This window comes from Gastrolobium bilobum, unplaced genomic scaffold (genome assembly GCF_033153095.1).
Source record: "Gastrolobium bilobum isolate Gb01-03AN ecotype WA unplaced genomic scaffold, APGP_CSIRO_Gbil_v1 utg14936, whole genome shotgun sequence".
NCBI classification, from domain to species: Eukaryota; Viridiplantae; Streptophyta; class Magnoliopsida; order Fabales; family Fabaceae; genus Gastrolobium; species Gastrolobium bilobum.
In genome coordinates this window covers 3,355-17,338 of record NW_026898693.1, presented here as the reverse complement: position 1 = coordinate 17,338, position 13,984 = coordinate 3,355, and the positions used below count along the sequence as shown (strand labels likewise).

The window sequence follows — 13,984 nt, the reverse complement described above, 5'->3', positions numbered from 1 at the left end:
CCTCTCACGTATCTTAAAATTCTCCCAAGTAACAATATATTAAATCAAAGGCTCGGAACCCATATATAATATATTTCGATTCAATAGACTCACGCTCAATAACAGACCCAAAATACGCTTATTATGGTTTACGTAGGCTAAGCAACTTGACATCATCAACCACAGGCCCACACAGCGAAGAGAAGTCATCGCTCCTCATGGTGTAGAATGTGCTAAGGAACATAACACGTGTTCTTGGGCCAACAGCCACAAACTTAAGGGCTGCACGTTTAAACCCACCTTTGCCTTTGGACTCATAAGGCACTTTTATAGTGTCTTTGCCTGCAAATGCTTCCACAATCATAGACCCTTCACAGGAATTGCTAGCATCTCCCACAGCAAATGAGAGTACGTAGGTTTTGCCAGGAATGGTTCTAGCCACTTGTGCTATGGCACTTTCTTTACCTGCTACAAGCTCCACAGCTCTTGTGCCTTCTGGGACTGAGAAATGCTCAGAATCTATGTACCTCACTGCCTTTAGGGACTCCACCATCCATCCTGGTAGGGGAGAGTGGTCATCCTCAATGTTGGGTGGGATTAGCACACCCCAAGTTGTGTTGGGGAACACATATGGTCCTTCTTCAAAACCACCATTCTTTAATAGGTTCTCTGAGAAATATGAGATATATATTAGTACAACATATAGATGAATAGTCAATTTATTATAGTGAAATGGCTATGAAATTCTCAATTGATAGAAGAAAGTTAAAAGGTACATTGTACATAAATAGTCACCCAAGTGAAGAAACACTGTGGATTGTGAACTTTCATTGCTTGTATGGTCCCATATAGGCGTTTAAGTTTCCTATATATATTGACAGGCATTTAATTTTCTGTAGATTTTATTTTTATTTTTATCTTTAAAGGGAAGCAATGTTCTGTGAAACTGGAACCCTTTTCTTCTCCTAGCTAGTTAAGTAAGTACTGAACACTGAACTGATTCCCATACCACACAAGCAATAAAGTAATAAGAAAACAACTGTTCCACTCTCATGTCAGGCAGCATTTGAATTTGAATTAAGGAAAGTGCTACCAACGCATTTTTTTAATACATTTTTTTTTTTTGGATAGTTAATACATTTTTATAAGAGATTAGTGTTTATCATATTATAGAAGATAATTTTATCTCCTATATACACATAAAAATGTGTGGGGCACATGCGAGCTCATGTAAGAAGAAGAGAAAAAAAAAAAAAAAAAAACATAGGTCCCACAAACTTTTATATATGTATAGGAAATAAAATTATCTCTTGCAACATTATAAACATTAATCATTTTTTATAATCAATTGATGTTTTATACTTGTTTTGAAAATTATATTTTTCTATTTAAAACTAATAATATTGATACCATTTTGTTTAAATCTCTGAAGACGTTCGTTATAGCTCCAAAAAAGTTTCATAGGGATAGAATGCATAATTGCTTCTCATAAATGTGATCATAACATCCTACCAACCTATCTCTATGGCGAACTATGAACATAGGACCACAGCCAAAGGATTTATTGCCCGACATCTAAGCATAACATGTCAATATGTATTTAACTAGTTGCCTTTATAAGTATTAATCCAGATTCCTTTTTCTTGTGTTGTTAGTTTTTGTTCTTATATGGTTATGATTAAGCTCTCTAACTCAGCTATTCAGCAATGGTATTAAGGAATATTTCATCTAATCAAAGAGAAGAGATATATATATATATATATATATATATATATATATATATATATATATATATATAAACTTACTGTTAGTTGGTCTAGGAGGGTAGAGAGTTCTGAGTGCAACAGAATCAATGAGGGGGCCACAAGCTGGATCCTCCTCCACTCCAGGGTTATGGATAACCATTTCAACCACATTGTATAATGCTTTGAATCCATAAGCAATGGGATCCCAACCACTGCTTGTGTACAATGTTTGTATTGGGATCACTCCTGAATCTGGAGCCACAGACACATTGATTCGTTCCTCTTGTGCACATGTGCGTGCTACCATAAACGTGATAGAATAGTACATTCCCTTTATCACTTTTATATTTTGCTTAATATAAGCCTCATTCCCAAGCCTCACCGCATATGCTCCCTCTGGCACCACAAGCAACATGTCACCCTGTTTCTGCCCTGATTTTATGTACTCAACAAAGCCAGAGATCTCCCACTCCGGTATGGCGTGGCTGCCACCAATCACCACCGTGCCTTTCAGATCAGATGGCTTTGGCCCCAACTCAAAATTCCCATTTGCCACTAGTCCTGCACCAATTAATTTGTTATTGAGACAATAATAGAATTTTGTATTATCATATTGTTATAATGCAATAAATATAATTGATTTATATTTTTTTTTGAAAATATTTCAATTAGTTCATCGCTTCGCGACTGGTCCAACTCGTGACAAGTCTAGTATTAAGACTTTAATTTAAATCTCTCCCAAAAGTAATACTGGAGAAGATCAAACATATGCTCTAACCCCTACTTACTCAGATCACATGCGCCAATGAGATATCTTACAATAAGCAAATAACAAACTATTTTATTTCATTGGACCATATTGCTGCAAATCAGCAACAAAGATTTTTGGAACCGAAATCCAATTGAAAATGCAATCTAATCTAGTCGTCCACAATCTAATACTACCACCAGCACTGTGCCAAAATTGGGCAGTTGCTAGTTATGGTAAAGTGTCTTTCAAAAATAATTTAAATGATGTCATGTGGTGGTGTGCAGCACGTTGTCCACTTCTAATAAGCATACCAAGCCCATGTGAATTTCCAGAGCATCCTGCATGCATTATGCATAGCCTAGGAAAGTGGTCCCCAAAATATGAAAGTTGTGCAGACACTCATATCACCCTCATAGGACACTAACCCCCCAACATAATTTAATGTCTAAGGAAGAGAAAAGATTCATCCAACCAGAAAGATCAATGAGGGTGCAGATCACATATTCATAAATGATGGAATAACACTAGAACAAATTCACTCACCCCTTGAATTGTTAATTAGTGTTGAATACTTTGGCCTGAGAACTTTAGAGCTCAATATATGAACATGAAGAGCTTCCTTTAGCATATTGATTTGGATATATAAAGGGAGTGTTTAAGGAAAGATGATGAAGATTGAGATGTTGAAGTCTATAAAATTAGATAGCTAGTATTTTATGTGTAATAATTAGAGTACCGTAAGTTGCCCACATATTATATATACACATCTACGTATATATAAATTTGTAGCTTACCGTCCTTAAAGGAGAAGGAGAGATGAAAGGTGGCACACAAGAGCACCGACAGAAACATGAACCTTCCCTTCATGTTGGCTTCAACTTTGGGATAAAGAAATGAGAAAATGGAAGAAAAAAGAGAGAGCAAAGCAATGTAGCAGGGGAGGGTATGGGCACGGCCCTTATATGCATGCTTTCTTACCATAACAGACTTACATTTGAAGTAAAATATCAAATATGCCATTCAATGTTTTGTCTTCACCATTTCAACTTCACTTGGTCGCTGTTGACCACTTTGCCCCTGCGTTCTTTTGCATTAAAATATGAACCGAATATGAAATTTTTTTGGATGTTTTATGAGAGAAAAATTCTGAGGCATTTTGAAACTAAGAAATTTTTCTTGCTTTATTTATGAAAGTTGATAAAAATATATATATATGTAATTAAGATATTACACATCCAATCACACACGTCTCTTTTCTAGTGAAGATTTATGAAAATAATAATAGTACTTGTATGTTCTTTTATGACTTATGTCACTTCACATGATTGTCCTTCACGCCGAGTATAAGCCCGAAATCACTTGCGTAATTCTAAAAGGCGAAAGCATTCCGATCACTTGATTGTTGATTAAGTAAAATAATATTATTATTTACCAAAAATTTAATTAATAATAATTAAAAAAAAGAGTTTATCGATTGCTATAAGTCTATATAACTCGGTGCTATTTTTCTTCCTAAAAAAAGTGTAACTACTTTTGAATCCTGCTCAATCCCGATAAAGAATCTCCCTAAATTGTTTTGCAAGCCTTTAAATCTCCCCTTATAAATAAATTTTTTATTTAAAATCTATAAAAGAGGGTTTTAATGTAAGAGCCTTCTGATTTTAATTCTGTATATGTAAAAGTATTGTACATCAGGCGTTAATCGACGGTAAGTCTCTGACAGAAATTTTGAATAAGAGTTTATTCGGATTCATTTACTTTATTTTTTATTTTTAGTTGATATACTTTTATTATTAATTATAAAAAAAAGTCACTTTATTTTTTATTTTTAAGAATATGTAAAAAATGGTGAAAACAAGATTATACTTTTTCCATATTTGTGCTTTTGTAAGTTGTGTCCTTTTTCTGTGCTTCTCCTCCTATAGGAATTAGTTTAGTCTATTTAATTGATTGTGCAGCTGTCAATAGACTTAGGATTGTTGTAAATAGGGGTGAAACTAGATCGGACCGGTCTACAGGGGCCTACGACTCGGTCTACGTCAGGTCAAACTTGACCTAGTATATTTTGTAAAATAGGTCGAGCTTGGACCTTGAAAAAGCTTGTTTAATAAATAGGCCGTAAGCCCACTTTAACAAAGCCTGGCCTATAAGCCTACAGGCCGTCCTATATTGTACTTTTTATTTTAAATAAAATAAAATAGAATAAGTATGCCTTGAAGAAAAAATAAAATATATAAATTTAATCAATTACAATTATTTATAACTTAATTATATTCGATTATATTTTACTAAAAATCTGACTTTATGGCAAAAAAAATTAAAATAATGTATTTAAATTAAATAATTACACATTTAATGTTGTTTTGTAAAAAATTACACATCTACTGCACAATGTGACGCCACTTTTGGGCGTCACATGTGTGCTCTATATATTTCTCCACCCCCTCCATTCAATTCACACCTCTTCTCTCACTCTTCATATCTATCTTCTCCACCAACATTCCTTTATCTTTATTTTAGTATTTGAATTTTAGTTCTAATTCTATTTAAATATGAGCTCAAATCCTGATTTTGTTCGTGTTGTGTTATATTACAATGGTAGGAAGGTAAAAGGTCGACGAAGTGTCATATTCGAAGGTGAAAAAAGGCCGACATGTATCCAACGCAACACAACCATTGGCGAACTGCATCAGAGAATTCGGTAGAAGTTAAGTCTTCAAGACAACCAATGTATCACTGAGATCACGACAAGGGTGTGGCATAATCGGGACAGGCTCAGCAGCAACTCTCTCACGTCTACGTCCTAATCCGCGTCCCTCCCGTCTATTACAAGGAACATCCACGATCAACTGAGGATCAGGCTGTGTCTGCACGAGGGGTGTCTCAGGTCCAGGCTCATCAACTCGTGAACTCTCATGAAACATCCCAATAATCCGGCCTATCTCCTCGTGGATATATTGTAGTCCAAATCGAGGAAACTCCTCCGCCGTTGTTGCATGATAAAGCATTTCAAGACCGTCAATCTGTATATTACGAAAAAATGTTAGAAATGTGAAACAAATGTAAAATAAGTACAAAACTCACCATGCGCCCTATCTTTGCTGCCCTCCGAGATATGTAGCGCTTTCTCCTCTCTCTGTACCACTCCATGTACGCATGATTAGGTGACATCAAACCATATAATGGAGGTGGCAGTACAATATGCTGAATCCTGGTATTCCATCGATCAATGTGAGCCCTCAGCTTACGTCTCCAGTTCTCTTCAACCTTCCCCCGTAGAGTATGATCATGTATTACTTTCAATTTTCTAGATTTATCCGGGATGGGTTGATCAAGACCGAACTGTCGCATGCACCTATCCGGTTGACATGCCTCTACTGTGTGGAAGTAGATAATAGGTGTGGCAGCAAGCCACAGATACTGCTGCTCTGGAGTCACGTCAAGCCACTCATATTCTATATATGGCTGCCACACCACCTACAAACAAAATGTGAAACAATATATAGAGTTACAAAAAAAAATAAACCCATAGAGAAATAACAACATCGTAAGTATCCAACACCAAACCTCATCTCTACAGAGTGTGTCCAATGTTGCCCGATAATGGGTGACCTCATGAGGTTTAAACTTTTGTACAGCATTAAACCTGTCAATCAGAAACATTATCAATCATAATCAAGAAGTATACAGTTAGTATATACATTAATAACCATACATTATCGAAATCAAATGAAGTAAATAAATCATACCGGCATCCATAATGTGTGCCCGGCTCTGGATGAGGAGGAAGGGGTGGAGCAATGGGTAGGAATCGTATCCATGCCCAAATTTGAAGGAGAATATGGCAACCACCCATGTCGCTTCGACGGGCATCTGTCACTTCACACAAATTCCTGAACAAGTGTGTCAAAACTGCAGATCCCCAGCTGAATCGGCCAATGTCCTCAAATCCTCCACCTAGCAACGGGACAAGCTGGCAACCAAAATTGCTACCTCCAGACTTGTCCGCCAGCAACCAAGTCCCCAACATTCGGGCAATGTGGGCTTTTGTGAAGTAGATCTCGGCAGCATGATTCCCCTCATGATCAGTCCACCGGGTATAATGCCGATCCAAGAATGAGATGCGGAGGTCGCCGGAATGATGGAACTCACCGGCCTCTGGAACATGTCCAAAAACAACAGCACAAGCAGCGTGCCAATCCTCAGAGGCCGATCCGATGACGACAGTACCGTCGGTCGGCAAGCCCAATATGCCTGCCATATCTTGTAAGGTGATCGTCATCTCACCTTGGGTCATGTGAAAGGTATGTGTCTCTGGTCTCCACCTCTCGACCAGAGCACTAATTAAAAATGTATCTATATGTGATAAATTACACAGTTATCACGTGTTAACGAATTTTATTAAATAATTACATAAATACAAAACGACATAAATAACATACCTGGATATGTTGCATTTTGGCAACATGTATGAAACCCGCCTGTCTGAGGTACTCTTCCACAACCTGTGGAATAGCACCGGTAGGTGGGCCCCCTTGTGGCTTCCCACGCCTGGTCTTAATTTTTCTTACATGCTCTGTATTCCACACTCGCTGTGAAATATGACTTTTCTGCGTCCTCTTACGAAGGACCTCCCACCTGTACGGCCCAGGTATGATCCACATGCTGGGATCGGTGGGCTCTACATCCGAATCAGATCCCGCAGAAGATGATGACTCAGTCATTATCCTCAACTATATAATATAAAACATTTAAATTAATCACATGTAATGCCCCATTTTATTTACAATGGGAGAGACGCCTCATTGGGGCGTCACATGTGACGCCCAAAGGGGGCGTCTCATTGTGCAACAGATGTGTAATTTTTAACAAAAAGCATTAAATGCGTAATTATTTAAATTAATTACATTAAATTAATTTTTTTGCTCTGACTTTATTTCTTATGTAGGAGGAACCAACATCTCAACATGTTAGATTGTGTATATGAATATATTAAAATATTCTGGAAGAGGTTATACTTACTACAAGCATCATGATGTGTTTATTGGATTCATGTAGTTATTTTAATTTACATGGTATGGATTTGTTTGTTGGATCTGATGAAATATATGTTATTTAATTTCAGCATTTTGCCTTTGAAAGTGACTTTAATGTAGATTGTGATAAGTTTTATTGTGATTCATGATTCGGTTTGGACGTTGAAATTATTATTTTTGGTTTAGCAACATAATTTGAATATTTTGTGAAGTTGATTCATGGTTCTGTTGGAAGTTAAAAATTAACAGGCTAACGGGCTAGGTCAGGCCATTTATTTTTTTTATAAACGGGCCAAGTCAGGCTAACACTCAGACTCTTACTAGGCTTGGGCCAGGCCAAGTTGAATTTTTGTGACATAGACTTAGGCTTTTCAGGGCAAAGCTTGGCCGAGCCCAGCCTACTTTCACCCCTAGTTGTAAACCATTCATTTGTTTTTGCTGTTTCCTTTTTGGGCTCTGTCCTTTTTTCTTAAAAAAATAAAAAAATAAATCAAAATACTCTTGATTTTTTTATTGGAAGAATTATATATATATATATATATATATATATATATATATATATATAGAGAGAGAGAGAGAGAAAGAGATAGAGATAGAGAGGCAGGATCCTTTGACACCAGTGTCAATTTTCAAATTTGACACCTCAGCTGAAAGCCGTTAGATAAAAAAAGATCAACGACTCTGATTTGTAAGCATGTGACACTATTGATCTTTTTTGATCTAACGGCTCTCAGATGAGGTGTCAAACTTCAAATTTGACACTGTTGTCAAAGGATCCTACCTCATATATATATATATATATATATATATATATATATATATATATATATAGGTAGGATCATTTGACATCGGGATTAAATTTTAAATTTGACACTTCATCTAAGAGCCGTTAGATCAAAAAAGATCAACGACTTTGATTTGCAAGCATGTGACACCATTGATCTTTTTTTATCTAATGACTATCAGATGAGGTGTCAAACTTCAAATTTGACACTGATGTCAAAGGATCCTACCTCATATATATATATATATATATATATATATATATATATATATATATATTACTGAACATCTAAACTGAAATTAATTAATTATTTCAAGAATATAAACAGTTGAGATTTTTAAAAATTAAAGTAAAAAATGGGAAGTAATTAATAATTTGAGAGTCTTTTAAAAAAAATGAAAAAATGGTGCTATACAATAATAAAAACTTGTGTCTTAAGAAAGAATTGAGTATAATAGGAGATTATCTGGTTCTAAATAATAGATATTCTATTTTATTACATAAGAGTAGATAAAATGTATACCAATATAATTATTACAATAGGATAAGTCGGTTTTTGTAAAATAGGGTTCGTCGCTTCTCATGTGACTGCTGATGAGAAAAGTTGCAGCAAATTTTTAACATTAGGATACACATGTGGATCCTAGGATACACGTGCGGATTCTATCAAAAACAAAAAAACAAAAAAAAAACCAGGATTCGGATGCGTATCCTGTGTTACTGCAAAATTTCCCTTTTGCAGTCACATAAGAAGTACTTTCCCTTTTTTTTATTATACGTAGGATATTTTAATTTCTTATTATTTTATTTTATTTTAGAATGAAACCTTTCTTTTTGTCTTTCAAACATACACGCATCATCTCTCTAAAGACTTTTGTCATAACTTTAGTTCCTCAATAACGTAAAGTGTCATCACTTTTATAATAAAAAGGCCTTACCAAAACAAAACAAAAAAAAGGCCCCAACTTCTCATATTCGTTTTTTTTTTTTTTATCCCAAGGAAAACAAGAATAATAATAATGTTTATAATGCTACAAGGTATAGTAAACAAAATTATGAAAAAAAAAGTGGGTACGAGATAAGTATAGTGAATGCATCAGATGGACGTGAAGTAATTGATATTATATTTCAGACCAGAACTTCTTGCATAGTTGTAATTCCCGAAAATAGAATAGGGTCCATTTTCTTACATAAAATATTCACATACGTGTCTATAACATATTTATTTTTTTATAGATACATTCGGTTCATTTGATTCGCGCTCGAGCCGGATAGTGAAAAATTATCATGTCCGGGCTATCAATTATAATTATATCTTACTAATAAGATATATTATAATATCAAAATTATTTTTCTCTCTTCGTTACATCAGTCGATAATCTTTTGAGAAAAAAAAAACAATTTTTAAAATTACAACTATATTTTACCGATAAAATATAGTTGTAACTGGTTGTTACAATTTTTTTTTTTTTGCTTCCAACAACAAAAGAAGTTATTTTGCCTAATAAAAAATGTTATTAATATACTCTCTAAATCATATAAAGTATGTAATTTTAAGGATACATAAATTTAGGCCAACCTTTAAAAGAACTATGTAATTTTGTAATACTTTTGTATTAAGCCGATGGTACAATTAACCTTCTGTTACAAATTAAGATTACATATTTCAACTTAATAAAATAATTAACGGTAAGCATGGCTATTCTTTATTTGTTTTCAATTCTTCAAAGCGTACATGAAAGTATAACTTACCTATAATATGTATATACGGTGGCCGAGCCATGTTAGGTGTGAGGAGTTTGACTCTAGTTAAAATTCGAAAAATAGTCATGTTGAAAAATAATTGTGACTAAGTAACTTTTCACATTTTAGTGTTTGACATAAAAAAAAAAACTAATGAATTTAAAATTGTTTCTTTGGCCAAATTCTCAATTAGAAGATTTAGCTCGTATAAATTGCTATTAGTTTGATATGCATAATGGAAGTCATTTCAGTATAGTAAGGATATGTATGTATCCACGATTTAAAATTCGGAAATCTATTACATTTTCTGTGATTTATCGTAACATATATGATTATGATATATGAACAAAAATGGATACCTACATAAATGCGCGCGCATTATTTCTATTCTCAAGCATTGATCCTAATTCAATACTATATCCATTCGATCAAAAATGAATCAACAAATCGTCTTTTTTTTTAGCATCTAATTTTTGATTTTACGAATCTATATAAATATAATTTTTATATCTATTTGAATTGATTCATAATCAAATTTAATAATCCATTTTTTCAAAAAAAAAATGAATTATTAAATGAATATTCTTTTTGATACAAAATTCAAAATTAGTGTCATTACTCTTACTGATCAAGCTAAATTTTCTTTGACGCTTGTTCTAGCTTCGCCATTGTATACATGATACAACAGTTAATGTAATCGACTTTAAGGTGTGTTTTATATTTTTTATATTGAATTCTCATGTATATAGATATATATGTTAGGTAACTAGGGAGCCCATGGTAAGAGAGATTTATCATCCAATGGGTTTTAGCGGCAATTCACACAAGAAGTGAGATTTAAAAAAAAAAAAAAACTTTGGGATAGCCTATAAACCCAAATACCAATCATTATCTCCACATACTCGACCCATCCAATTATACTTGGTTGTGTAAGAACCCGCACCGTTAAATAATGTATTTAATTAATTAATTATGCAAAATTAGGAAATGATTCTATAATTGACCCTAATAATTATTATGAGGCTCTAATAATTATAGTAAGTGATTTAGAATGCTGATAGTCGCTTTTCGGAAGAAAAGTGCAGATGCCGGTTCTGCTAGTCGGTATAAATGCGTACCGAGAAAGTATCCCGAAAAATTAATGTAAGTGCATTATAATTACTAGAATAATATATAGGACTTGTAAAACGAGTTTCAAGTCAAAATAACGAGAACTGGTGCCAGAAACTGATACTGGCTATAAAAAGCGCGTACCGGAAAGGTGCTCCAAAAAATATAATAAAAATATGATAATTCTTGTAAAATTGAGTAGGTTAAGAATCCAAAGTTTGGGATTAAAGTGCTAAGCATAACAATTAAAGTTAATACTGTGTGTTTTATTGTTAAGTGGCTATTTAAGTGATGGGCACATGATCCTAGGTCAGATTTTACATTTTCATACGTGACCTTTGGTGCCTCCATTTCTGAGTTTGGCTCTCCTTAGCTTGTCACCTCCATTTTCTTGAAGAAAAAGCCCAAGTGATCACATTTCTCCACTCTTGATTCCTCTAAACACCTTAGCCTTGTAAGTTGGAGTCTTGTGAAGGTGTGAGAGTGTTTCTTTTCTGAGTTTTCCCTCTTGAGGGTTGGTTAGGGGCTGACTTGTGTAGTTGGGTTGTGAGAACCTTGTAGTGTCACTTTTGAGCTTCAAAGTGTCACATTTGGGAAGAAAGAACCAAACTTGTTGGTCCATTTTCGTGCACCTTGAGGGACAACACCTTAACATCTGATTTGTGAGCTCCAAGAGCTATTCTTCCTCTGTTTTGGGCTTTGGTAAGTGGTTCAACCTTTGATCATGAGTCTTTGAGCTTAAAAATGGAACCTTGGTGCATGTAAAGGCTTATAGATAATAACTTAACGTTGAGGTTGGTCAAACACACCTAGAAATGCATGTTTAAGTGTCTTTAATCGGTAAAAACCCAACCTTGGAAGGATATCTTCACGAAATGCAGTTTCTGCATTCTGTCGTGAAATATTCGGATATCTACCCGTGAAATATCCGGATATTTGATATCCGGATATGGGATTTGGATATCCGGATATGGGAATCTGGATATCCGGATATTGTATATCCGGGTATGGTCAATGAGATATCCGGATATTGCATATCCGGATATGCCCCGAGGAATATCCGGATATTCTGGGATTTCGAAGAACAGTAGTTGTGCTGTGTGTACAGTAGGCTATTGGGGGTTTGTGGACCCTAGATTGATGAAGTTGAACTTCTGTAATTAATGAACTAAGTCAGAATCTTGTGATTAAGGGCTTGTGGCTTTGTTGGAAGCCTGAAGACGTAAATCGTTAAAGGAGAACGTAGTCTTTATGTTAATGCTTTTGAGCTATGTATCTTGATACACTTACTGGTCTTAAATCAGATTGTGATCTGCTGTGTGTTGGACTTGAGCTGTGAGGACTCTTGGCATTGGATAGTGAGCTTGCAAGGTAAGCTTTCGTGTCCTCGGTTTAGCCATGTTGTGGTTCCACCATGTCCCATGGCGGTATGGTTATATGCATGCTGTGTTACATGCTTTTGATGTTTTGAAAATGCTATTGAGCTGTTATATGCTAGTGCCTTTATGATATGCATGTGGTGTTCCACCTATACGGTAAGCCTGAGTATGTGGTACATACAAGATGGTGAGGCTGTGGGTGAGGTGCAAGCGGTGTTCCTTGTACTACGTGTGGGTAATAGACGTATTCCTGCATTTCTCTGGCCAGTAGAATAGTGATAAACACACATGACATGAATATCTGTTGCACTGCATAGTTTTGGAACTTATATTGATATAAATGCTTTTAGAACTTATATTGCACATGTAAGTGAGCTTGGGGTGGAAGATCCTTGAGGACCCATTGTCTTACTAAGATTTCTGGTTTAGAGATCTCACCTCACGTTTGGGGAATGCTTATTTTAGGGTCAGGTAATGTTGAGACCTCAGGCGGTAGGAGACCGAAGCTGAGATAGTGATGACTTTATATGCTGACATGTTGGATGCTGGATATGCTTGCTGTTTTTATGCTTTTGCTTCATGTTATGATTTTGGATTATCTTGTTGAGACGCTGTTGATTTGGCGAGCATGAAGATTGTCCATGCCACGTAGACTTGTTATGTCTTGCTTTTATTAGAGTTGTATTAAGGTATCAGGATATTGTCCGGATTACGTGATGTAATGTCGTGGCTTAGATGTAAGTAATTTCATCAGTAAATCAGTAATACATGTTCATCAGTAATCATTCAAGAACATGAAAGAGGATCTTTAGAATTCATGAGTTTCACATAAGAGCGTACCTTTCTCCATTAGTGCGGAAGAACTTTGATGATGGAAAATTGTTTCTCAGAGTCTTTACCCTCTGCTTTCCTTGTATCGTCTATAACAGGGATCTGATACAACTTTTATGGGCAGACCATGAAGGAGAGAATTCTGAGAGATAATCATAATCAGAGACTCACCATTTTTCTCTTTATATAACTGAACCATGTCACCAGTTACGGAGTTTCAAATAACTCCCTGTAACTTCCCATTAATGCGAAACGTCAAAACGTCAATTACCATTAATGCAAAACGTTACCATAATGCAAAACGTCAAAACGTCAATTACCATTAATGCGAAACGTCAATTACCATAAAGCCTCTTTTATTATTAATTAAACTAATTGACACACGTTACACATGAGACACAAATAGTTTTACATTCTCCCACTTGGCTCATGTCATAAGGTGTCCCTTCATGATTTAATTAACATTCACTATAATGCGCATTTACTAGGCTAAAGGTTCCATACATTGATGTCATCATAATTCATTATTAGAAATAAAATCAACATGAGTCATGGCGGTTGTATGCTATCAAGTCGGCATAGTTCCTTCCATGTACTACTATATTGACTCTTCTTCCTAACATGAT

At 35.1% G+C, this 13,984-nt stretch overlaps 1 protein-coding gene across 2 annotated transcripts; it reads right to left on the bottom strand.

The window, feature by feature from the left end:
* Positions 1-121: 121 nt before the first annotated feature.
* Positions 122-3,343, bottom strand: LOC133318457 (BIIDXI-like protein At5g11420). Of its 2 annotated transcripts, none has more exons than XM_061520459.1 (3): positions 3,270-3,343; positions 1,785-2,285; positions 122-648 (listed from the first exon to the last, which is right to left on the bottom strand). In XM_061520459.1, the coding sequence occupies exons 1-3, from the start codon at positions 3,340-3,342 to the stop codon at positions 122-124; spliced, it is 1,101 nt and encodes a 366-aa protein (XP_061376443.1). In that variant the 5' UTR covers position 3,343. The 2 variants fall into 2 exon arrangements, with proteins under 2 accessions (XP_061376443.1, XP_061376444.1); XM_061520460.1 differs by having other exon boundaries at positions 1,785-2,279.
* Between the last annotated feature and the right edge of the window lie 10,641 nt (positions 3,344-13,984).

Coding starts and splice junctions, on each gene's coding strand:
- LOC133318457 (XM_061520459.1), bottom strand. CDS start 3,342: ATGAAGGGAAGGTTCATGTTTCTGTCGGTGCTCTTGTGTGCCACCTTT. Junction 2,286..3,269: donor CTCCTTCTCCTTTAAGGACG/GTAAGCTACAAA, acceptor TAATTGGTGCAG/GACTAGTGGCAAATGGGAAT. Junction 649..1,784: donor CCCTCCTAGACCAACTAACA/GTAAGTTTATAT, acceptor CATATTTCTCAG/AGAACCTATTAAAGAATGGT.